General features: G+C 32.6%; 1 protein-coding gene across 1 annotated transcript in view; it reads right to left on the reverse strand.

Annotated features, from left to right (window-relative positions):
• Nucleotides 1–27,049, reverse strand: part of LOC137398101 (uncharacterized) — a 44,566-nt gene continuing 17,517 nt past the window's right edge. Inside the window, exons 5-15 of the mRNA XM_068084209.1 lie at nt 26,528–26,635; nt 21,976–22,393; nt 19,645–19,757; nt 18,698–18,823; nt 17,194–17,327; nt 13,825–14,144; nt 8,327–8,401; nt 5,782–5,878; nt 4,312–4,969; nt 3,011–3,129; nt 1–1,016 (exon numbers count right to left, since the gene is read on the reverse strand). Of these exons, the coding sequence (XP_067940310.1) occupies nt 788–1,016; nt 3,011–3,129; nt 4,312–4,969; nt 5,782–5,878; nt 8,327–8,401; nt 13,825–14,144; nt 17,194–17,327; nt 18,698–18,823; nt 19,645–19,757; nt 21,976–22,393; nt 26,528–26,635 (2,397 nt within the window). The 3' untranslated portion in view covers nt 1–787. The remainder of the gene's footprint in view (nt 1,017–3,010; nt 3,130–4,311; nt 4,970–5,781; nt 5,879–8,326; nt 8,402–13,824; nt 14,145–17,193; nt 17,328–18,697; nt 18,824–19,644; nt 19,758–21,975; nt 22,394–26,527; nt 26,636–27,049) is intronic.

Below are 27,049 nucleotides of genomic sequence, written 5' to 3' on the forward strand. Positions count from 1 at the left end.
TTAAATGTCAAACCCATATATCACAAAGAAAATATTATTTGAACAAATTGCTAAAGAGAATGTTGCTATTGGAACTGACACATTAAAGCAAGTAAAATCTCATAACAATAAAAATCACAATTTTTGAGCAATATATAATTGGGTGTCAGATAGCCATAAAAACATTGGGATTAATATGTTAGATCAAAAGGTGAAGTCAGCAGGAAATCAAAAGCTAGTTTTTTAAAACCTATTGCTAGCTATTGCAAATACAGAAGAAAATATTTTAGCAAATATATTCAACAAAATTATCTAGCTAGCTGAATTTAAAGCAAAACACTTTGTTTACTTATTCAGAATTTATGAAACTAGCTGAGTAATTTGTTGAGCATCTTCGAATAGTTTGACTAAACATAAAAAGTAATTGATAGAAATTATTGATTGTATGGCAATTACAAATTAATGCAATGCACTAAAATTGACTTATTTTGTGCCAGATTTATAAAATTTTAAACCTAGTTTTAAACGGTGATTGTCTTAGGTAATAGAAAAATAGAGTAAAATAAAAAGCAATCATTTTAAGTGTAGTATATCTCTGCCAAAATGGGAGACAAAAATCTATATAAATCTGAAAGTGTATAAAATGCTTTGCGTTTGATTTTTTTTGCTTTTAGCTGCATACAGTCTGAAACAAGAGAAAAAAGAAAAAGTTTTACAATAAAAATTATTTTCTATTGCTGCATTCACTTGAAAAGCAATAATATCTCAAAGTTATATTGCCAATCTTTAATCTTTAAATCTTTCATCCTCAATCTAATTCTGTTGATGTCTGCAAAAGGCGTATCTGCTTCAGATGATGCCCGTAGTCATCTTCAAGGGCAGCAAAAGCGGCGCCGAGTATAACTGCTTGGTATATAGTGACATCACACCCTGGTAAGCACACGTCGAACTCTCCTATGAACATTCCAAACGGTAGGGGTCGACTTCCTTTACCTCTTAGATAGACTATGGACCCACTTTCCCCTGCTACCAGTGGTCTACAACGTTCACATAGCACAGTGAAAGAAAGAATAGAGGTAGAGGAATGCTGTGCTCAAGGTGTGCATATAAGGATAACCACTGATGTAATATCTTATTTTATATACAGTTTAACTCTAGTTAGAATAGATAAGATAAAAAAGGTTTTTAATTTACGATTTTCAAAGGTAACCAATGAATGTAATTTTTTTACTTCATTTTTGAAAGAAAATATGGAGTTACATGCACAAAAAAGGTATTGATTTACCATAGCTTTGATTAAAAAAATTAGCAATAAAATTGAAGCTTGTTCAATTTTAATCCTCTCTAAAATGCATAAATGTGTTAATACATAAACATGTTATGCGAAGCTTTCAAATTTTTATCAAATTTTCCTAAATACATCCTTTTCAAATCACTTTAAGTCTGTAGAAAACAGTTTTTGAAACAAAAGTTCATGTGACCTTTTTGAAACGACAACTTTAAATATTGTATTTGTTGCATAAAAAGGATTGGAACCAGTATGTTTCCTGAGAAGGAGAATGAATAAGCTTTGTTTTGGTTTGATATCACCTTTGGTTTGTGACCGCCTATGGTTTAAGACTGCCTATGGTTTGAGACCGCCTATAGTCTGAGACCACCTATGGTTTGAGACCGCCTATGGTTTGAGACCGCCTATGGTTTGTGACCGTCTATGGTTTGAGACCGCCTATGGTTTGAGACCGCCTATGGTTTGAGGCCGCCTATGGTTTGAGACCCCTATGGTTTGAGACCGCCTATGGTTTGTGACCGCCTATGGTTTAAGACCGCCTATGGTTTGAGATCACCTATGGTTTGTGACCGCCTATGGTTTGTGACCGCCTATGGTTTAAGACTGCCTATGGTTTGAGACCCCTATGGTTTGAGACCGCCTATGGTTTGTGACCGCCTATGGTTTAAGACCGCCTATGGTTTGAGATCACCTATGGTTTGAGACCGGCTATGCTTGGAGACTGCCTATGGTTTAAGACCGCCTATGGTTTGAGATCACCTATGGTTTGAAACCGCTTATGATTGGAAACCGCCTATGGTTTGAAACCGCCTATGGTTTGTGACCGCCTATGGTTTGTGACCGCCTATGGTTTGTGACCGCCTATGGTTTGAGACAGCCTATGGTTTGAGACAGCCTATGGTTTGAGACAGCCTATGGTTTGAGACAGCCTATGGTTTTACTCCTTCTAAAGCAAAAAAAAAGACAACCTGGTCGTTGAATCTCAATTACAGATCGATTATTCCATGTTATATTTAGAAAAACTGAATTTTATTGAAAAGCAAAGAGCTTAGGCAGCTTATAACTTATCTATGTTTGTTTATATCTACTTATACTTGTCTATATACCTACCTATATCTATATACACATCTATATTTAATTTTTATCTAAATCTAAAGGTAATCTTAATTTATATCTAAAATTGCATTGAAATCTAAATATATATCTTTATCCATGTTTAAATCCATATCTAAATCTACATTTAAATCTATAACTAAAACTATATTTACATCAACATTTAATTTCATATCTCAAACCAAATTTATATCTATATTTAAATCTATATCTATATTTAAACCTATATCTATAACTATATCAATATCTAAATCTACATATAAATCTATCTATATCTTTAAAAAACACTGATCCACTAGCAATACTGCTTAAAACTGTCGAACTGAAGAAATGATATAGGCGGCTATTAACGTTCTCCATAAACGATTGCTTTGTCCAGGACTTGAAGTCATGATATTCAGCTTGGTAGACCGACATGATTACCTTCACAAATAAACTGCCTTTGAAAATTCTCGCGGAAAAGAGAAAGCAGACTGCCAGAGCTTCACTCGTTACCTGCGACCCGATTAAATCACCGGACTATCTAATTGACAATGAAAAAAAATCCCGGGCATTGCTGGTCTTAAGGCTAATTATTATATCTTAAGGTCTTCAGGCTAATATATTATATCATTTATGTTAAAACCTCACCTTGACTTAGCACTGGTATCACTGATGACAAAAGCGAGATGGTGTCCATATTTCTTGTCACCGTTATTGACACTCTTCGGAGAGAACACAACTTTCCCCTCCATCCCATTAATGACAATCTGTAAGATGAATGTGCAGTAATCTGACAGTACTGATATTTGGATTTGTCCTATCTATGTTTAGACATTGTTTATAACTTGTAATGTGTTTGATGCAAAGTTGTGTTATCCTACTTGTGTAAGAACTTTGAATTGATACTTGTGGGAGCCATCATGTCTGATAACTATCTAAACGTTCGAAGTTTATTCTTCTAATTATTTTTATTAAACATTATTAAGCTTTCATTAAAGTAAATATGACATGTTGATTTAGTTTTTCACATTTAGTTCAAATAATAATATAAAAATAATTTTATCTTTTACATAGTTTTAGATAACTTTTTGAATCCTTTATATAAATACTTGAAGTATTTATTTTATAAGTAGTTTGAGCTGTATAACAAAGTGAATTAAATACAGTTTACACCCGTAAAACACTTCAACACCTGATATGCTTAAATAACCTCAGAACAAATCAGCTGGCTAAATAAGGACTTGACTGTATTACAGAGCTTAAAAGGTTTCAAATATAGCTGAGGTTAATTTCAATTCTTTTCCTACTAAATTAATTTTTTACCAGGACATAAATATTTAGTAAAACCTAATATTCTACAGAGGTGCATATAAGCTGCCGTAGCTTCTAAATCAAAAAATTTTTCGGAAAAAAAATTTGAGACTAAATTCAAAATTTATACAAAACATGCATAAAATTTCACACCAACTGATTTTATTAAAAGTGACAAATAGGTTCAGACACTTTTTGGCAACTTCCGCAACGACCGTGACTAACAACTTGAGCATGTAAAGAGCCAGATGAGTTATCAATGTTACTATAGTTTACATCATTACTACTATCATTGCTGAAAATAAGACATCACTGTCACTAGTACTATTATTACTCTATAAATAATTATCGGTAGTTCATTTATTCACAATTAGAGAAACCTACATCGCTGCAATGTGTCTGACACAGCTGGTCAATGAAAAAAAAGTTTTTGCAAAGCGGAACTGAGCTCAGCGCATTCTGTAAACATATTTTGTATGATGTATATTTTTGTCATTTAGTTACAGACATGATAGGCTAATTAACTACACACTAATCAAAAACGTTTTGCACAATGCCTACTCGCAACTGTTCTACGCAATGAGTTACACAATACAAACTTTATTATGTGTTTTATGGTTCATGTAAAGTCATTTTACCTTTTGTCCAGTTTTTTCTAATAGCCTGAGATCCTTCTCTGTGCATTGCAAAAGAGGTAACTCCTTCTCTTCCCACCCTTCATTGCCAGGATGTTTGGAAAGGCGCAAAAGGGCAATGTCTTGCATGAAAGGATCGGATGGAGGCAGATCCCAGTGCTTATGGTGTAATAAAACCGGTTGGGCAAGGTCCTGAACTAGTTTCTCATCTTGCTCAAAAATATACCGATGCATTGTGGTCTCACTTTCGACTTCCTTTCGCAGTTCCACAATTGAACATTCACCTACCGCTGATGCTGTGCACTGCTGTGAACTTAAGAATGCGTGCGCGGGTGTAACGACATATGACACCATATTTGAATCCGGATTTACTTTACATCTCTCTGTAGCGGAAACGACAAGTTGGCTGGTGATAGATGTTACTGTTTTCCAACTAGTTTGATGAGCAACATCCTGTTTTACCTTCCAGCTAAATAGTTTCGTGAGCAGAAGATTTGAGCAATTTTTTGTAGAGAGGGAGAAGGTTGTGTGAGCCTTCTGCGTATCTGAGAGAATAGAAGTTGTTATAGCCTCAGCATCTGATCCAATGATGACTATATGCTTGGGGTTTGTTGGTGTTTGTATGTAGAGGGCATTCTTGACGCCGCAATTAGAGCACAGTCTAAAAAACATGCCATTTAAGGAATATGGGTTTGTAGATGGCAGCATTTACAGTCAATCATTCTCATTTCCTCATTATCTCTTTTGCTAAAGAGCGCCTTTATAACAGCTCACCTTAGTACCTATACAAATACATGGACCACAGATCATAGAGTTAACCGATCAACCCAGAATTTTGCTACAATAAATTTGAGATAATGGGTTATTATTTTGTCAAAAAATGGGTCAGGTATTTTTCTTTTTTCTCAAATTTCACAGCATAATATCATGGTTTCCAAATTTTGTTATTTGTAGTTTACTACGGATAAAAAGAAGAATTGTACAGAACAACAACCTACTGTATTTCTGCAAACCACATTTTTAAACTATACTTTCATTTATATGTTTCAAAATTAAAATCGGCAAAAGTTCACAGCGAATAAAATGTTTAGACAAAAAACATGTGCAAAATGACGTCATTAGTTGCTATCATTGCTATGGTTGATATCGGCTATTGCTTTCAAGTTGAAGCGTTAGGGGTCTCTATTCTATCAGTCTCTTTGCAACTATACAGACATCGTAATTGCACTTTCACTTGGTCAGAGCGGTTTGGTGACAATCAAGTTTTGTTGATTTTAATCTTGAAACATCTTGGCTGTCACATCATCTCAAACATCAAAAACCATTTCAAATGATAAAAATACCAACTCATTCTGATGGATTCTACTGAAATTTGGTGCAAGTTCCACTTCAAGCAAATACAATCATTAAGGTATTTGCTAAAACCAAGTGAAAAAAGAGGAGAAAACTTCCATCACTGGCTGGGTTACTTACTGGCTAATGGCCTCAACCAAAGCATCCGGAATCACCTCTTGTTCAACGTTGCCTGTCTGATCCAAATAATCCCACAAGGAGTTGCCTTCACTTTGTTCTACAGAAGGTTCTCAAAGTTAAGCAATCTTTATAAATAGTTGTCTACTTAAAACACACTTTATATCTACTAGTACTTTTGCAGTCCCATCTATTATGAGAGCTCACCCTGTGTAAAAACTATGGGCACAATTATACTTAGATATAGAGGGGTGGTTGTGTGGAGCAAGTGGGAGCATGCTTGGCTGAGAATCTGAATACCTGGGTTTGATTCCTGTGTGGTGGAATCTTTTTTTAACGTTATAAGCATGGATTCAGACAAATGGGCACCGCTCTTATTATAGTGAAGACTATTGAATGCCTGGCGTTGCCCGGGTAATAAAAAATTCTTTACTAAAAAAGTTGCTATTATTTAGTGTAAACAACATTTATTTTTCAAACTTTTAAACTACATATCATAAAAAGTTGCTTTAGGGCAGTTTGTATAAATTAATAGAAAAAATAAACAAAGAGTCCATGGAAGTGTTTGTCTAACAAGGGTTACTGTCACAGCAAAAGCTCGTTGTATTCAACGTTTTGGTGAATGATACAGGCACCTTTTGATGCTGGCACAAACATAAAAATGAGGTATTATATTTTCTTTGTCTGGTACTTTCTCTGACTGAATTGAATGAAGAAAGAAATTGGAGGCACCTCTTACTCCAAATAATACAATTGTCTATGTGAAAAGTATTTAGCTTTTACAGATTTATGGAAACTGGAAATATGATTGTAACGGCACATTTTAAATTTAAATGGTACATTGTAAAATTTAATACAACTTAAAGAAATAGGTCACGGTAAAAAAAACTTTTCATGACAATAAAAAAAACAAATGTAAAATATAATGTTAATTCATAATAAAAAGTGCAAATTTAGTGTGTGTAATTGTGACAAGGTTATTCAGTATATGATAATAGCGATGAAAATGATAAGAAGGGCTTAGTCTTGTGGTTACCCGTGCTTGTTAGTAGACTTGCATTTTGAATGTCGGAATTTAAAATTTAGTATGAAATTGGTTTTTGTTGCTATAAATTTATCGCCATAACGCGACAGACAACAGAGAAATTATGAGATATATATAGATTAAAGCGAGTCATTATAAATTATGTAGAACTGCAAGCAAAAAAACACACTTTTACCATTTGTGATTGCGCATTTTGAATTAACGTACACAATTTAAGCATATTCAATTTAAGCAATTTAAGCGATTTCCATATGCAATCGCCATGTGTATAGAGATGCATGATGATTCCCTCAAAGATAGAGTCACACTTTTTCTTTGAAGTATTAGATGTCTGGTTAGCTTACTGCATGCAGAGGCTGTGCGTGTTTTTAAAAGCATTATTGCACAGAAATTGGCTGCAACCTTGGCTATACATGCCTGAGCCCGGTAACAAGAACACCTAATTGATTAAAAACATGCCCTGCAGCTGCAAGCAACTCAATGTTGGATGGTATTCCTGTTGTTAGTGGTCACCTTCTCTGGGAACTTAACCCTAACATATTGTTAGCTGGTCAGGCGCTCTAGACCACTACACCACAGCTGCTGATGCCATGTCTCCTTAGTAAACGTAATAAAGAGAGAGAGAGGGAGTAGATTTCCTATGCAACTTATAGCATTTACCATTGCTAGCTATAGGCACAGGACTGCGTCCTTCCTCAGGCCTGAAATCAGTGCCATAACCTGACTTTACAAAACAAAAGGATACCTTAGAGTCGTATCTGAAGATTGATAAACAATCATGGAAGTACAAACCTGAATATATGCCTCTCATAGGGTCAATCATATTAAATTTTTATAAATGTTTCATGAAAGTATAGATATTTTTCGATCACTTAAGACTCTGATTTTTGTTATAGGTGATCTGATAGGATGTTTAAAGATTAAAATTAAAAAACTTTATTGCGGTTAAAGTGCGCAGCTTCACGTAAAAGTGCGATTATAATGTTTATAGTTGCACTTTGGCAAAGAGAACAACAGAATAGAGTAGCGTAATGCTGTAAGACAAGCAGCTACAAAATTAGTGACTCCATATCAGCATGTAGTTTTCTTTTGAGGGCTTTAAACATTAACAAGCTTTGTCAATTTTAATCTTGAACATCCTGGCAGTCAGATCACCTCAAACATAAAAAACAACCGTGAACTATAAAAAATACCAATACATCTGTGTGGTGTGAGTGTGCTCATATGTGTGAGTGTGTGTGTAATGTATTTCATCAATTATTCAAAATATAAGATTAAGCAAAAGGAAAATATGGTTATGATATTTCTGATGAAATCAACCAAAATTTTGTGCACGTTCCTATTTATTAGAGACAAAGATTTATTTTCAAGTTTAAAAATGCACTATTGTTTGTCTTCAACTTCAAATTAACCAAACTAGCAAGCTTTGGGATTTTTTGTATAAACTGAACACCCATAAACACTATTCATTAATTTTAAAAACTAATTCTAAACTTAACTTACCACGAAGAACTGGAGCATCTTGTTGTGCATCTCCTTCAGGTTGCAAGGTACTGCCCAAGTCATAGCTTGTCCTTTCTGCAAAACAAACATTGCAAGAGAACTTCATATTGGAATTCTCAAAAAAAGGCCCTGAGATAACAGAAACATAAATACCGTAAAAACTAGACTTGAATGCTACATTTATTTGAGTGCTACTATAGGAGAAGGGTTGAAAAATAAAGTGCCATAGCATTTAAATAGAGGTTTTACGGTAAACATGTTTATATAGCCTTAGATCAAAATTTTATAAATCACAATTTACATCTATAGATCATCGCTACCATATATTGCTGTGTTTGCAGACTCCATATCAGACTTTACCAGTATAAACCTCAAAGGTAACAGAGAATACAATCCGGTTTTACATCAATTCAAGTAGGGGTTGTCATCAATTTACAGCTTATGCGATTTACGTCTGTTTGGTTTTGCAATCTTCTTTAAATTGGTTTTTTAATCAAATTTTTTTTCATTTTTGTATCTATTGAGATGTTTTTAGTCCTAAATAAAATGCAGTAGATCTACAAGCACTTCACATAGCCTGAATCCAAAGTACAGTAATAGGAAACCTTTTAGCCTACGCAGCAATTTATTGTCGATAAGACTCGGTACAGTAAACAAGGAAAATAAGCTTTAAAAATAAACTGTATTTTGATTTTTGTTGCATTTTATATTTGATATTTTACATTTTAAATTTAAAAGGTGGTATAAATAATATTATATTTAATGGTTCAACTTATGTCCAGACTAGCTTAGAACCTGTCGGTCGAATCATACCACATTGCAGACAACCACAATGACTTGTTGTCTACTCATTAACAACAAATAAAAGAAAAATTATTTATGGTATATTAAGAAAATATAAGATATGAAAAAGCATATCTTTTTGGTCTGCTGACAAAAAATTTCTGATATAGGCTACGGATGAAGATAATGAGGAGTAAGTTACTGATTTTAGATTAGATTAGATCTTTTAGTTTTGTTACAACAAAACTTGTTTCAAACAAAACATAAGTTCATCTGTGATAAACAACTCAGAGAGTTTTGTTACAACAGATGAACTTGATCAGGCGTACCCCAACCACTAGCATTAAGTACAGTAATTCCTTGCTACTTTAAAAATATTCATTCAAAATAATGATAGTAATATTATAGTAAAATAGTAATATTGATTGAAAATAATGCAAAATAAATAAAAATACAAAATAACAGAACTAAAGTACATTAATCTGTCTTATACGCTGGCTTAGTGAAATCCCTCCAAGAGCATTATTGTAATAGTAGTTTTCACAGTTTGTTGTTTTCTTGTCACGCCAGGTAGCGCAGTTAGTTATTTTATATACATGTATATTGTATGCGCGTGAATATTGCTACAACTACTATAATCTGTATTAATAAATTTAACTGTGTCATTGTATCTTTTAGTCTAAGTAAATGCTGTATGTTTCTAAACTGTTTGATTTTATCAAAACTTTACAGGCATATGCTCTGCGCCTTCCGCCAGGTATGTTCCATCTGTATGTGCATCTATCTGTGTGTCCGCACATGCGTCTGTATGTTAGTCTGCGCAAGCACTCTATATTTTCAATTTTTTGGCCAATAATAGAAATATTTCACAGGCATGTGCTCTGCGCCTTCCGCCAGGTTACTAAAAATAATTGGTTTCAAAACTTTATCTAGTTTCTGAGAACAGGCTCTTAGACACCCATTTTATTAGAAGTTTAAAAATATGCGCATTGGCGTACATTTGGACAATTGCCCCCAATGAACAGGCTGAATTATTGTTGTAAAAGCTGTGAATTAATTTACATTAAAAATCTACACGCCTTCTGCGGGCTATCTGCTTAAAAATGAGAAAATCCTGGGCATTTCTAGACCTAAAAAACTAGAAAATTTACAAAAAACTATTTGTTAAAAAAACCTTAAAGTAATAAAGTAAATTACATGAGTAATAATTTATAACATAGGCATTTATTATCATTATTGTTACTATATCATTTTTATTATTTTATTATTACTTTAGTTTAGAGACACTTGATGCATAGACTCAGTATTGCGCAAGTCGATTTTTAGTGAATGATAAAACTTACACTACTGTACACTAGTTATTCTACAGTACACTAGTTATTCTACAATACACTAGTTATTCTACAGTACACTAGTTATTCTACAGTACACTAGTTATTCTACAGTACACTAGTTATTCTACAGTACACTAGTTATTCTACAGTACACTAGTTATTCTACAGTACACTAGTTATTCTACAGTACACAGGTTATTCTACAGTACACTAGTTATTCTACAGTACACTAGTTATTCTACAGTACACTAGTTATTCTACAGTACACTAGTTATTCTACAGTACACTAGTTATTCTACAGTACACTAGTTATTCTACAGTACACTAGTTATTCTACAGTACACTAGTTATTCTACAGTACACTAGTTATTCTACAGTACACTAGTTATTCTACAGTACACTAGTTATTCTACAGTACACTAGTTATTCTACAGTAGACTAGTTATTCTACAGTACACTAGTTATTCTACAGTACACTACTTACTACTACCTCATTCTACCTAGTTTTAGACACTAGTTATAGCTTAAATTAATATATTTCATAAGTATCTTATATTTTTATATTTATTTATTCCAAATTTGACAAGATTTTTCACTTTTACCTACTAAACCGTACTTTTAACAAGTTGTCTGTTGGAAATTATTAGGTATGTAAAAATGAATATTTCCAGATCTTTTCTGTTATTCTTTGTTCTATGATTGTGACACAGTACTATAACCTTTAAATATGTTTGCTGACTGTATAACTATTTTATATCAACAAATTATATTCCCAAATAATTAATCCCAATTATAGACAAATAATATATTATACTTATATGTTGAACCTTTTACCATTTTTAGTAAATGTGTGAAATTTATTAGTAAATAAATGTTTTTGGTTTTCTAATGTTGCTCGATTGCTGCAATGCTGGTTTTAGCATAATTTATTCAAAATATAAGCATATTTTAAATATAAATTATTTATTCATTTTTAAGCAGATAGCTTATAGTAGGCATGTAGATTTTTAACGTAAATTGCTACACAGCTTTCAATCCAAGAGCGTGTTCATTAAGAGAAATTGTCTTTAATGTATGGGAATGTGCATTTTTTAAAGTTTTTAAAGAAATGAGTGTTTAAGAAGTTTGTTCGCAATAACAGGATAACATTTAGAAACTAAATATTTTCAGCATCTGACGGAAAGTTCTGAGCATGTGTGTGAAGTATTTCTATAATCGGCCAAAAAGTGAACTTTTAGTGTTAACATAGACTAACAGACAGACATACAGCCAGACACACAGACAGACACACAGACAGACTAACAGACAGACACACAGACAGACACATAGACAGACACACATACAGACACACAGACAGACACATAGACAGACATATATACAGAGACACAAACAGACACACAGACATACACCCAGACAGACACACAGACAGACACACAGATAGACACACATACAGACACATAGACATACACCCAGACAGACACCCGACAGACACACAGGCAGACACACAGATAGACACACATAAAGACACACAGACAGACACACAGACGGACACAAAGACAGACACACATATAGACACACAGACAGACACACCCAAAGACACACAAATAGACACATAGGCACATAAAGACACAGAAAAGACTCACAGACAGACACACCGGCAGACACAGAGACATACACATAAAGACACACATAAAAGCTCACAGACATACACACCGACAGACACACAGATGGACGCATGGATAGACACACATACAGACACAAAGACAGACACACAGACAGACACACATACAGACACACTGATGAACACACAGGCAGACACACAGACAGTCACACAGATAGACACACAGACAGGCACACAGATAGACACACAGACACATATACACACACATTTACACACAGAGAGACACACAGAGAGACACACGCACAATGACAAAATGGGATTTGTTAATAGAGATTGGGAAGCAAAGGTTTTTAAAAGTTCATTATTGTTAAAGCTCATTATGAACTCAATTATGTGTGAAAAATTATTCAAAGTTAGTAACTAATAATAATAAAGTTCTAAAACTAATCTATTCTCAGACTACCAAATGTCTGGTATTGCCTGGGTGTTAAAAAAGTTTTTGGTCAGACAATTTATTTTTATTTATTATATACAGTATTTACCATTTTAATTTTTAGATGTCATATTATGAGAAAAGTATTTTGTGCAGTTGAAATAAATTAAGAGAAAAATAAAACAACTGTAAAAGTGTTTAAATGTGACATGTTAAATTAATTAGCAAGTAATGGCTAGGTAGTCTGTTTTGCTACAAAGGTCATATTGAAAAATGATTTGACACTGATACAATTATTATAAACTGAGATTCTTTGCAACCCAGTAACGGCGCGTGCATTTATAATTCCTAAAAAATTATTGCTATAACTAGACAGATGACTAACTTTGAGAATTATATATATACTAGCTGTGCTACCGGCATTGCCCGAGTATTAAAAATCAGCTTATAAACAATGAGAGTTGCCTGCCACTTGCCATTAGCCTGGCACATTGCCAATGCATAATTTGAGCAAGCGTACTAATAAGAGCTACCAGCTTCTTGTGACATTAAGTAATCACCCTGCGTCATGACCTAAAGCGGTAGAGTATTTGCTCCCATGTAGCGACATAATATTATGTTGATTAGAAAATCTATCAAGCTTGTGTAGCTAACTTAGTAGGGCATCGGAACGGCGAACGAAAGGGTTCGCGAACAAATCTTCTGCAATACGGATTGGTTATTCAAATATTTCAATAGCTATTCATGGACAAACACACATATACACAAACTTTCAGAAATATGTAGATAAAAGATAGATGATTATATGTACTGTAGTAATTATGGACGAACGAAAGAAAAAGATTTACTCTAAAAAATCTTCCTTGTATTGTGCTTTTGCCCAACTTAATTCTTTATCATACAAAAGTTTTTTATCACAATATTATTATTTACAATGATATTTTTAATAAATTTATATTAACTATAAAATTATTATAATAAATTATATACTAATATAATATTATATAATATACATTGTTTATAACAATAAGGATTTAGTAATTTTTTATTACAATATTATTATTTATAATAATATTATTATACATATATATTTTTAATAATATTATATGCTATATAATAGTATAATATTACCTAATATTATAAAACATAATATGCGTAACTTACAATAATACATATACAATAACTTTCTATTACAATAATATTACTGTATATTATGTATAATGGTACTATTATATCATATAACAACATATTATAAAATATTATATTATATATATAATTTATAACAATAAAGGTACAATAATCTTTTACTATTGCATTTTTCACTTACTTGCTCTGTCCTTGAATATGCCATGGAAAGGTATAGTAGCAGGGGCGTCTTTTTCATCTCCCAACCCTGAAATAAACAGGCTGTGAGCTCTTCTACAGTCTGTGGCAGGGTTTTCAGAATACTGATCTGTATGGACAGTATTAATGCACCCTTCCAATTCCTTGTACAGAGCTGACTTCTTTTCATCACACTCTATGTTTTGACCTGCAGGATTTGCTTTCGTTGTACGTATGATGTTTTTCAACAGGCGTCCACTTCGAACGTAAAACAAATCTTTGTCAGCTCTAGACAGCTTTTTGGCAAATGTTTGGGAACACCTCCTAAAATTAGCAAAAGATTATCCATAAACAGTCAATAAAGCTAATTATTACGCTGTTGAAAAACAACATTATATAGACTAGAAATTCCCCTGTCATACAGCCCATGACCAAAGTGATATTGGAAAAAAGAAAGGGTACTGATGGTTGAGAAATGCAATATTAGCAGTCCAATGGCACTGCAGTGCAATAGGATAACTGCAATGGTAGCTGTAATGTACTGGGTGTTATTATATACAACAAACTGCAATAATGAAAGTAAAAGATTATATGTTTATATCTCTTCCCCTGCAATACGAGAAATGCAATATTGGCCAATATTAGAAGTAAAATGCACTGTTATTATTAGAATAACCAATATTATTAATTTAGTAATAATAGAAAACTAATGCACAATTTTGTTTACATTTCAAAACGTCATAGCTAACAATATCAAGAAGTTGTGATATTTATATAAATTTTTAGAAAATCTATTTAAAAAAGTGTTTGGTCATGACAAACAGCAATGATGAAAGAAAAAGATTATATGTTTATATCTCTCCCCCTGCAATAGGAGAAATGCAATATTAGGAGTAAAATGCACTGATAATATTAGAATAACCAATATTATTAATATAGTAATACAGTAATAATAGAAAACCAATGCCCAATTTTGTTTACATTTCAAAACGTCATAGCTAACAATATCAAGAAGTTGTGATATTAATATAGATTTTTAGAAAATCTATTTAACAAAAATATTTAGAAAAAATAATAACATTAACATACTGCCCATCATCGATGTTGTTAGTGTGACTATAACACTTCAATAGTTATCCAAACTTATAATTAAATATTGTAATAATCTCATAAGAATTGTTAGAAAAAAATATCATTGTCATTTTCTTTACTTACACTGCTTTAGACATCAGTTAGAATACCAAAGTACTCAAAGTTTTCCAAAATGTCAGTTACTTTGAAATCGGCAAAAAAGAAACGATTCCTTTTCCGTAATTCTACGTTAATTACAGAAATCTTTGGTAATTCGACAATGCTATAGACTGGTGAAATGTGCGCGTTATTTTTTCGTGAAATGGGCACGACTTAATGGTTCTATTCTCTGTCGCTCGAAGCTTCGTTTGCCAGTCTTAATTTTGATAAAAGTAAAGCTAGGCAAGTTTTAATAACGATTTTCGGCCAAATTAATCTGTCTATTTGTGTATAATCCAATCAGATGGGTAAGTTTTAAGATATTGTTGACAATTTACAAAGGCTTGGTAACATATTTAAATAGGTTTTTATGTGTTTTGTATCGTTATTATACTTAAACGAATCCACTGAAAAATGGTTAAATTTGTTGATGAGATTTTGGTACAAGGGTTTGCGGCGTTGTTGATGAATAATTTTCGTGAGTTGTGTGCACATGCATTTATCATAAAACTCAAACATTCGCTCCGCTCGTTTGGTCGTGGGAATATTATGCTATTCCTATATAATAATACTATATTCTTAGTATGAATATAATATATACATGTATATTATCACTAGGAATATAGTTGATGTCACACAATGTAAAGTAACAGATCAGAGATTTACTGTTAAGAAATACAATGTAACCTAGTATATTATAAAACTCTGATCTTATATTCTTGAAACTGTTGTACTAAAGAAATTATATAGGTAGGGATGAAAGTACTTTATAAAAGATTGCTTCCTACAGGATTCGAACTCGTGACATACTAACTCTAAGTCTTGAAGCTCAAATAGAGATATCTGAGTGTTTTCTGTTGTAAAACTATGAAGATGAGAGAAACCATAACTAAACTATAACTCACTAGCATACTGTAGTTCTTATATTATTAAACTCTTATCTTGTAATCTTGTTTTAAACTATGGCATTGAAGAAATAATACTAATTATTTTATGACTAATATTATAATTAATTGTAAAATAGAATTGAAGAAAGTATGAAGATGAGAGAAACTAAAACTAAACTATGAACCGCTATCATACATATATTATACATATATTATACATATATTATACATATACTATACATATATTATACATATATTATACATATATTATACATATATTATACATATATTATACATATATATATATATCTACTGTTATATACCTTGTTATATTATATTATTATTATATATATCATACACACTTATATGTATAGTTATCGCTTTGCAGTCAGCGAGTAAAGTTCATAGCCACCAGTTTCATTTAACAGCTCATTTTCACAAAGGACAGACAAGGGAAGACAAATCTATATTTGCTTTTGGCAAAAATCCTAACAAGAAGTTAATCCTATATAAAACTGTCAACATTCCTGTGTCATTCTCCACTTAAAAATATACTAGCACAAAATTCTTTGTAGATTTGACTAGAAATTATCAATAGTTTTTCATAATTTGCAATCGTTGTGACGTTTGAGGAGAACTGATTGTCAAGGTATCTCCACATTAAAATCAATAAAACTTGAAAGTGATTAAAACACTCAAAAGAAAAATCTGCGTGAAATGACGTCACTACTTGTTATAGTTGCAGTAGTTAATATCGGCTATTGTGTCTATATTTAAGCGTTATACACCTCTATTCTGCCAGTCTTTTTGCAATTATACACGTCATAATCGCACTCTCACTTGGTCTGACTTTTGCTATTGTTTTATCGATTTTAATCCTGAAACATTCTGACAATCAGATTACTTACTTCAACATAAAAAACAATCGCATATTATGGAAAGTCATTGAAACTTTTTGATAAATCTACAAACATTTTGTGTAAGTTTATTTTTAAATGGAGAATGATCTAAGAATTTTAACAATTTTATATAGAAATAAATTCTTGCTCAGATTTTTCCAAGAGCGTGTGACGTCCTTTTGATCCATCATTATTCCAAGAGTTTTAATTGCGATCAAGTTTTATCGATTTTCAATGGCAATCAGATCACTTCAAACATCAAAAACGAATGATAAAAAATATCAATACTTTTTGATAAAATTTACTAAAAATTCTGTGCATATTTATCTTTAATATAAAAAGCCGAAAAATACATACTTGCTAATAGCTGAGCTCCCAGAATGTTGGAAGATTCTATTTCGAGAAAGGATCGCTTTGGCGTTTGCTTCCTGCTGTTGTTTCCATTTTTGTCGCAGCTCATCATCCCCCACTGATGCATTTTGGAACTCAAACTGTGAATTTAACAGACAAGCTCTAATATATTTATTGTTTTTACATAGAGCATTTTATAAAAAAGGCTTTGAAACATACCATATAGGAAAAACTTATAGCCATAGCTTTTAAGGACTACCTAATGATGGGTTGGGTTAGCCGCAACAACACTCGCTGTTAGGAAAAAACAGCCGGTCTTTACTCCTCATGTTAGATGCAAGTCTTTAATAAAATTCTAAGGTATATTTGGTTATCATATATAGCCACACACAACACTATATGATTGTCCAGCAAATAATCTAAAATGATGTCATAACATTTTTTTATCATTATTTTAATGTTAAAACAAGTCAAGATATACCATGATGTGATGAGAAACTTTTCAGCTTTGTCTTGCTGTTTCAACTAATTAGTATAAAATTTCGGATTAAAACTAAGTATCCTAGGCTAAAGAAGATTTATTATACTACTGGCTCAGGCAGAGACCTCGGTAGTGAGTCCATCTGATATTTTTATGCAACAGTAAATTATTATTTTCTAGGGAAAGAAAGCATACGACAAGTTTAAAAGTTGCTTAAAAATACACAGTATGTTCATAACAGTGCATAAAAGCTATCAAGAAAATGCAAAGAAAAGTAGAAACCAAATCTTCAAAACTGGTTCCATTCTGTTGTGTAATGCAGATTAAAGTAAAATGGAAACAACTAGCTTCTTTTCAGAACCATATTTCTATAGCTGAACAGTTGTCTACTCCTGAATGAAAACTTTTACTGTAATAAGAGTCATGACGTCTTTCCAAAGACACGCATAGAAATTAGAAAAAAAACATTGTATTCGGTGGTATTTGACGTCACAACCCTCAGTTTGGTAGACCAACACTGTACTTAACAGTCATGTCCGTCTGTCTAAAGTCACAATTGGAGATTGGAAAAATAATTGCCTCCTTCTGAATTCGAACCCACAATATTTAGTTTAAAATCCCAATGCTCTAACAACTGCGCTGACCAGCCACCTTGATACTTTCAGGAATAAAAATGGTGCAAATAGATATTCTTTGTGATTAATTGGCACACCTGATGATCTCTCACAACACTTGATACTGCACATATAGAAATATATACTGTATATATATATACAGTATATATTTCTAGTATATATATATATACTGTATATATATGTATATATATATATGTATTATATACAGTATATATAACATATATACTGTACATATACATATAGAAGTAAACCAAATGTTTTCAATGTCAATACAAAAGGGATGAATGTCACTGTTTCTAAATAGTTTATGCTAACAGAATGGTTTCACCTTGTACCAGAATTAACAGGTCACAGTCAGTTTACTATTACTAGAAGCAAACCATGGAGTTGCTACCTCTTGTATTTCTTTTTCATAGTCAACCATAGCCTTAGAGTATATCTTTTTGGTGATCACTTCTTCAACAGCTTCTTCTCCTGAATTACATGAACCAGCAAGCTCCTTAAATGAGGCTTTCAAGTCCTTAAAAACAACAAAATGGACTCACTGAGCATTGATGTTCTACGATACTGAGCATAGATATACCAACCATAGATTTAGCAAGCATAGATATACTGATCATAACTATATCAACTATAGATATACCCAACATAAATATACAGAGCATAGAAATACCAACCACAGATTTAGCCAGCTTGCATTCACTGAGCACAGATATACCTACCATAGGTGTTCTAAACATAGAATTACTGAGAATAGATTTATGAAACATAGATATGCAGAGAATATACATGTATATACTGAGCAACGATGTACCGTGCAAATATGACTAAAAATGCGCCAGCCAATACTTGACCTATAACAAACAATGCTATGTTAAAAGTTAAAAATGACCTCACACAGGTTTTTTGTGAATTTTTTTCAGAAAGTAAACACTACTTTTTTATCCTTTACGTTACTTGAGGTAATCTAATTGCCAGAATGCTTCTAGATTAAAATTGGTAAAACTTGATCGCTATTAAAACGCTTTTTAGTTTATTTATATTTAAAAATGTAAAAGGAGAACAGAAAGATTTGTACTTTACCCACAGTATATAGAGCAATAATATATATATATATATATATATATATATATATATATATATATATATATATATATATATATATATATATATATATATATATATATAGAGTGTAATATAATATAATAATATAGAGTGTAATATAATAATATAGAGTGTAAAATAAATATAAAGTAAGATAAATTAATATGAAATATGACTTTTTAAAGTAATTTTTCAAGTGTGACGAATTACCAGTCACAAAAAGGTTATGACACTCACAGAGCACCTTTCTACCACTCCCCTTCCAAGCTCCTGTTTTCTGCTGCTAGAGATTTCTCTGACTATATGACTGGCTAGTTTGCTGGAAGCATCCACAAATCCTGAATCAGCGTCTAAAGTAAACAAAATGTTTAGATATATATCTTTTTTACCGAATAAGTTGTTTTTTGTAGCGAGCTTTTAGCTTGGATTTTGTGACAAGCTAAGTTTAACATACTGTTCAGCCTTGAAACCTGCAGTCATGGCATGACCAGCTGCTAAAATATCTAGCAATTTAATGATCTGCGGTCAATCAAACTTCCGATTTTTATATCTTGTCATATTTTTTTAACAAAGCATCATTTTTCATTAAAAATGATGTTTTATTAAAAATTTAACAAGATTATTATATCTTGTCAAAATTTTCAGATATTTTTAACAAAGCATCATTTTGTTAAAAATGATGTTTTGTTAAAAATCGAACAAGATTTTTATATTTTGTCAAAATATTCGTATATTTTTAATAAAGCATCATTTTTCATTCACAATGAAAAGTAGCAATAATTTCAGAAAAATGTGAAAAATTTTAAATTAAATTAAATTTTAAGCTAATAAAATACAAAAGAGGAGTGAAAATTAATACCATAATAAAAACAGTGTCCGTCTGTTTGTCTGAAGCCCTTCAAAAAGAGCCAGAAAAATAATTACCTGTTGAACGATTTGAACTCAAGTACTCTGATTTACAGTCAGACACTCTAGCCACTAAATTACCGAATCAGAGTACTTAAATAAAATGATACAATTATTTGCATACGTTAAGGCAATAAAAAATATGTTAACCACCTATCATGAGTGTAGTTTCGCTTTGTAAAATCTTTCATTTTTATTGCAATTTATTGTTAGCAATGACCAGTCATGCTATGAAAAGCCAGAAATCAGGAATTAATGAAAGAGTTGAACAAAAGTGTTTTAAAAATTAGTTTTAAAAAACATTTTACAAATCTTTACATAAAAACTTTTCAGGTTGCGAAACACCATTTAATAAAAGTTTTGCTTTGACTTGGGAAAAATGTTTCTAGATACAAAAGGCCAAAGAGCCTCCTGCATTATGCTCGTATCTTGACTTGATTGCTTTCTTTGGGTATGATGTCACACTCAGTTTTGTTTGCTAGAGAAAATCCGTCAACAACAAGCGTTTAATTTTCATATACAGAGTAGGACAACTTTCGCTTCTGATAATTTAAGTTCTGTGTTTTTGTACGAGGGCTTAGTTTTTTGTTCACGCTGATGTAAGTAAATTTTTCTACCGTTGTTGGTAAAAAATATTTTTTCTGAGCTAAACAAATCCATGACAACAAGAAAACACCTACATGTACTTCTTACGATCACCGTTCTACCACTCAGTATAACTTTTTACCAATCATCAAACTTTCGTCGATCGTCGGAATAAAATCGTTAAACCTAGGCGTAATAAAGTCTTTGTCTAGATTTGAGGTATTTTGTTATGTCTGGTCTAGACGTTGTTTTAGTCTAATGTTGTTAGTCATTTTTATTATTTTTTATAGTTGAGAAAAATTTGGTGATGGAATTTTCTCACTTAATAAAAAATATGCTAATTAGCATATTTTACTTAGCATATTAGCACCCTAAACATAAATATTAGTATATTTATGTTTAGGATGTTACTTAGTAATTAACTCAAGTGGGGTTTGGGGTTTGCGTATCTGCGTGGTGACTAAAAATCTCAAACCATTTGAGCGTGACTTAAAACATTGCGGTAAAAACGGAAAGGTTTCAAATCATTTAGCAATTACCTCAAATCGGAGTGTATTAAACTACACTTAAATTCAAGGTCGTCTTGTGCATGATGCACTACACCTCGCTGGGCTTTGCTTAGCTTTGTCTGGATGACCAATGGTAAGCAAACATACTGATCGCAGTTTTTAATCATTATTTTCCTATTATTTTTGATGTTGACTTTTTTATTCATTATATAACATGCAGCAAATATAAATCTAACATGTATTCATTAGATGTCTTATCCACTATTTGTGTTTATAATTTATTTAAATGTTACGTTCGAGTTCTGTGTGTGGCTTACAATGAATTTGCGATTTATATGGTAGAATCGATTTCTATTTAAAAAATTTTCTACACGAAAAACGGCTTCTGTCACAAATTCTTTTTGTAAATAAGGGTTTCTCTGCAGCTTGAGTTATCATTGGCTGAGGTAGTTAGTCAAATGGCCCTGCCAGATAAATATTTGTGAGGTGTGTCTGCCTAGATGAACTGAATGTTTCATTTCATTTTCAGTTTAGTGTGAGATTCTTCAACATATAAACTAGTCATTACCTTGAACTGAGCGGCTAAATTGTTCTCTCTTTGTTTCAGAAGAGCCAATCTCTGGTTCTAGTGCAGAACTCTCTGGATTGATTGAACCAACCAAAACAGTTGCCTGTTCTGAATATGACGCCGGAGTTGGCGGTGCCCTTCCTGGCTCAAACTCTGGCAGCAAGTGTTCAGGCAACAGCTTCGACGACAAACCTTCTAAAACCTCTGGCACTAGCGAGGGTTCTGGTAGCAGACGAGGCGGACAAATGTCTTCAGGCATAAGACTAACGGTAGCATTAGATTCAGGGGTTAATTGAGGCGCCGTTGAGAAGCCCGTCAAGACGTTAGCTGATGTATCAACACCAGGGCTAAACATGCTGAAGCGTGATTTGCTGACCTGAGCTTTAGTCCTGCTTGACTCCAGATGTAATTCATGCAGCTAAAAAGGAAATGGTAGTGCATCATAGAGTGAACGGTTGCAAGAGTTTGATTTTAAGCAAAAGATAAGATAAACAGAAAATAAACAGAAGTTGTCAAGCTGCATCTTAACGATGTCTTAGGACAGCTATGGCAAAATGGCGGATCTAGATCCAGATTAGGATCTTTGTAGTTTTTTGTGTGGATTTTTCAAGTTGCTGTCAAAAGAATTTTCAAAGTAATTTTTATAAAAATTTGGTTTAAAAAGATTTTTGTAAATTCATTGTTTTTAGCAATAGATTTGTGAAAAACAATCATATAACACAGTTCACAAATATTCATCTTCATGAACTTCAAGAGTCGCTGTAAATAGCAGGAAACCACGTTTTGATACTATTGTGAAGTCAGAGCCCATTCATCATTTTTCTCACTGATATCAGACATATTTATTACAGCACTGATTTGTAGTCAAATTATGTACATAAACAAAGTTTTTTAAAATAGTATTTGACCCCTTGTTTAAAATATACACAAATAATTGCATGTTTATGTATGGTAAAAAAGAAAAATGCACATCTTCAGCTCATTGCGGATCTATAATTTGTTAGATTTGGCTGTAGTAGATCATGGTCAAAATCACTTGGCCATCCCACCCTTGCCTTGGTGACTAACCAGATAGTTGCTTTTTATAGAGCATTAGTAAATCCAATTTTTTGAGAATACCTTAGCTGATTTTATAACGACCTAATTTTACCCTTCTCAATAACTCTTTTCTGTTTTATTATTATAACTAAAACTTTGTCAGTTTAGTGCTACGTGAAAGATCATCAGATGTAATAAATAACAGCACAATTATTCCCAAATACAGCAAAGAAGGTGACTAGTGCAGGTGATGGAGTGTTTTTCTTTGAGAACGAAAGTCATGGGCTCGAATCCTGTTGACAGTTATATTTTTTCTAACCTTTAAATAAGTGTAATTGTGGACAGATGATTGGACACAATTCTTATTATAGTACAGAGTTTTATTCAGGAGTAAGAAGCTTCTCAGATATTAAAACCTGATTTTAAATACAGGAGTTGCTCTTATAGTTTAAACCTCATATGATGTAAATTTTTGGAAAGTTTTTGTTTTGTATTATACGTTTTTGTATGTGTTAATGTGTGTATGTGTTCCTATAACGTTATATTATATGTTTAAATATATATATTATACGTTATACGCTATAATTTCATTTTACGTAGTGTCAAGTCGAGGCGAGTTCTCAAATTTTATTGGAATAACAACAAGCTCCGCCTATAGTTGGCTTAAAAATATTGTTTTCTCTCATGCTACACTGAAGGGGCAATGACGTATCTTGTTATCTCTATTATATATATACGCCAGCACCCTGTAATCTAGTACACTGAGAAAGATCATCTGATATGCTGATAAAGCACAGAGAATAGGTAGCCACAAAATTATTCTGAAATGCTACGCTGGTGCTTGACTGGTGTTAGAGTGTCAATCATCCAAACTGGATTTCCTGAGTATGAACCCCTTTAGAAGCAATTTTTTCTATCCTAACCTCTAACCCTGGCTATGAACAGACTGACGAGGCTTTTATACTAGCAAAGGTTTCTGGCATTCCTTTATAGGTAAGTTTTAAAACCACAAAATGTGTTATCACAAAGTTGGCCAATGAGATGGAAAAGTTGCAATAGTGTTCCAAACAAACACCTTGCACTGATCCCAAACGAAGATAGAGCTGAACTTATTGGCACCAACAATTGATGCAAGGCATCAGCTGTTACAGCCACAATTATCAAAACAAAGTATTTTCACTTCCAAGGGAATCGATTTGTTATATAATCAATAGAAATCAATAAACATTCGGCAGGCGCAGCAGATGCCTAAAGCCTGGTTTACACTCTATTGCCATAGGCCCACGTTTACCTTTCGACGTTCATCATCGATTATGTGAACCATAAACCGATGGCATCGACGAAGCAACGCAGACATGTCGAGAAAGTTTGCAGCCGCCAAACTTCCTCGATATTTTTTCGAACATCGGCGATCGACTTTCAAATGTGAACCATTTTGGGGATTGTAATTTGCAGTCGCTGATAGCATGATCTATTTCCGTTTATGGATGCTGGACTTATACTTATGGATGCTGGATTTATGGATGATTTCCTTGCTGCTGGACTGGTATTTGGTTGCAGTCATGCAAAAAACAAAGAGGTTTCTTCACACAAAAAAAAGAACACTACATCGCTGATGCAAACACGGATGGCTTTGTGATAGTGTGAACATCGTTATCATCGACGATCACCGAAGTATTGTGGTATCAACATTGAGATTTAGTGTGAACCAGCCTTTAAATACATGCTACAGACTGAGTGGTGCGCCAGAAAGGAGTACATTTTGATTGGTTGTCATACTTTGTGCAAGTAAAATTTTTTTGCAAAAGTCCCAAGCTACAGAAATTCTCAAAATAGCAATTATTTATGGAGATTTCAGTTCACAGAAACCATTACAGCAGTATAATAGAAATGCTAATAAACCAAGCATTATATAATCAATACAATTCAATGAACATTTGACAAGCGCAGCAGATGCCATAAAGTAACTTAGTTTCTGCACAAGTGTCCACAAGCAACAACAAAGGAATGAAAGATGACACTTAGACTGTATCAGACAAAAACTCACATTTCAATATTGTGATTTATGATACGGTACTTTACACAATTTGTAAACTTGCATCATAAAGATGACCTCCAGTCACCATCAGAATTATGGAAGAACAAATTTTAATAACTTTTTTGATAAAAAAAAATCTACAAAGATATTATTTTTGAAAACCAGAGAATAATAGAGTAGGTTTAATAAATCATAACTTTAGAATTTTGGAACAAACATGATCAAGTCACTTTTGTAGGATACACAGCTGCTGAAATGAGTAAAACGGCTTGGTTTTTTATATTGTAAGCTATCAGAAAATTTTTAAAACTGTTTCTTGTTTTTATAATATATGTTTGTCTTCAGGGGAACGGACTTCTTTTGCGGATTTGTCACACTATGGTTGTCTTTTATTGTATCGTAGTCCAGAGATGTATATTTATAGACCAAGGTATTCATAAATCACTCAAATAAAATAAAAGCAATAAAAATTTCAGCTGTAATATTTTGTGCAAATAGAAATTTCTGCAAATAAACTACCGTTACAGGAGTTGTTTAACCTTTATTGATATTTTTATATATTTCTGCTGGTCATTACAAAAATTTCAAGTGAGTTTTAAATAAGGACATACAATAAACACAAAACTTGAATTGCTAGAAATGAAAGTTGTCTTACTCTGTATGTGATATATGGTACCGTCAAATTATACAACGAGCGAAAACAATTCACTTTTTCTTTACTCACTTTAGCTAGCCAATAAAACTGAGTGAGACGCGCCATTGTAAGCAAACGGGCCAAGACACAAACAAACAAACGGAGCAAAGTACGAAAAGCCATTCAGCCTTTCGTATTTAACTCTTTCGCTACCGTAAGCCGATGCGTTGGCTTACGGTAGCGAAAAAGTAATAGAAATACAGACCGTAAGCGGTTGTATCGGCTTATCAATTGGGTTTCACTTTTCTTTTCATTACAAAGCCTACACATTAGCTAGACCAATCAAACTTGGTCTCCAATGAAACAACCTTGTTGCCAATGACATGCAGCCAATCGAAAACCTTTTTGCTGAGCAATTCCATTTCCACTCATTTTTTAAAACGGGAACACCAAATCGCTATCGTCATGGCAAAAATAAACTCACTGTGTTCTTTCAACCTAAAGAAAACATCGGAAACTTTGTGAGAGTGGAATTAACTAAACAATGTTATACTTATCTTGTAGGGAACTTTGTTTTGAATAAGATGCATTTTACTGTAAAACAATATCTGCATTGATTCTTGAGATATTGCTTAAATACCACGATGTTTCAATCTTTTGAAAATCTGTTGGAATCAATTTGGTCAGAATAGCAATTTTAATGTGGTTATGAAAGAGCTAAAAATATCTTTCGTAAGACGAAACAAAATTTTTACTAAAAGACGTTTTCTGACTCAAAAAGTTTGTAAATAGGGTATTTCGTAAATAGGAGTTCCACATTATACACTTTCTGGTTTGCTTACTTTTTTATCCAAGCTCTGAGAAACCTCACTTGTTTTTCCGTCATCCGTGATACAGACCAGTGTGCTCATAGCCAGCTCGTCACAGTTTTGTAGAGTTTCTCCCACCATCTGCAAGTAGAACAGTTGCTACAAGTTTTGAAGACAGATGTCATGGGTTCGAGTTCTGTGGAAAGGCATCTTTTTTTCTGACTTTCAAGCTTGGCTGTGAACAGACGAATGAATATGACTTTTGATATATAGTAAAATTTTTATTCAAGAGCAGGCAACTGCTTAGATATTTGAACCTGATTTTAAATAGAGGCTTCAATAACGCACACCTCGTATGACATAAATTCCTAAAATTCTGCACTCTTTAACAGACTAACAAAAGTACATGATTTGCAGAATGATGATTTAAAAATTTTAGAAAATTGAAGTTCATCGTTGAAGTCCAGGTCTACATTTATACGAAAATCTTTTCGTTTTCCATGTAAATGTTGTTACAACAGATGGTTGGTAACAAACCATCTGATGCTTTGTAAC

The sequence above is a fragment of the Watersipora subatra genome, chromosome 6, assembly GCF_963576615.1.
Source record: "Watersipora subatra chromosome 6, tzWatSuba1.1, whole genome shotgun sequence".
NCBI classification, from domain to species: Eukaryota; Metazoa; Bryozoa; class Gymnolaemata; order Cheilostomatida; family Watersiporidae; genus Watersipora; species Watersipora subatra.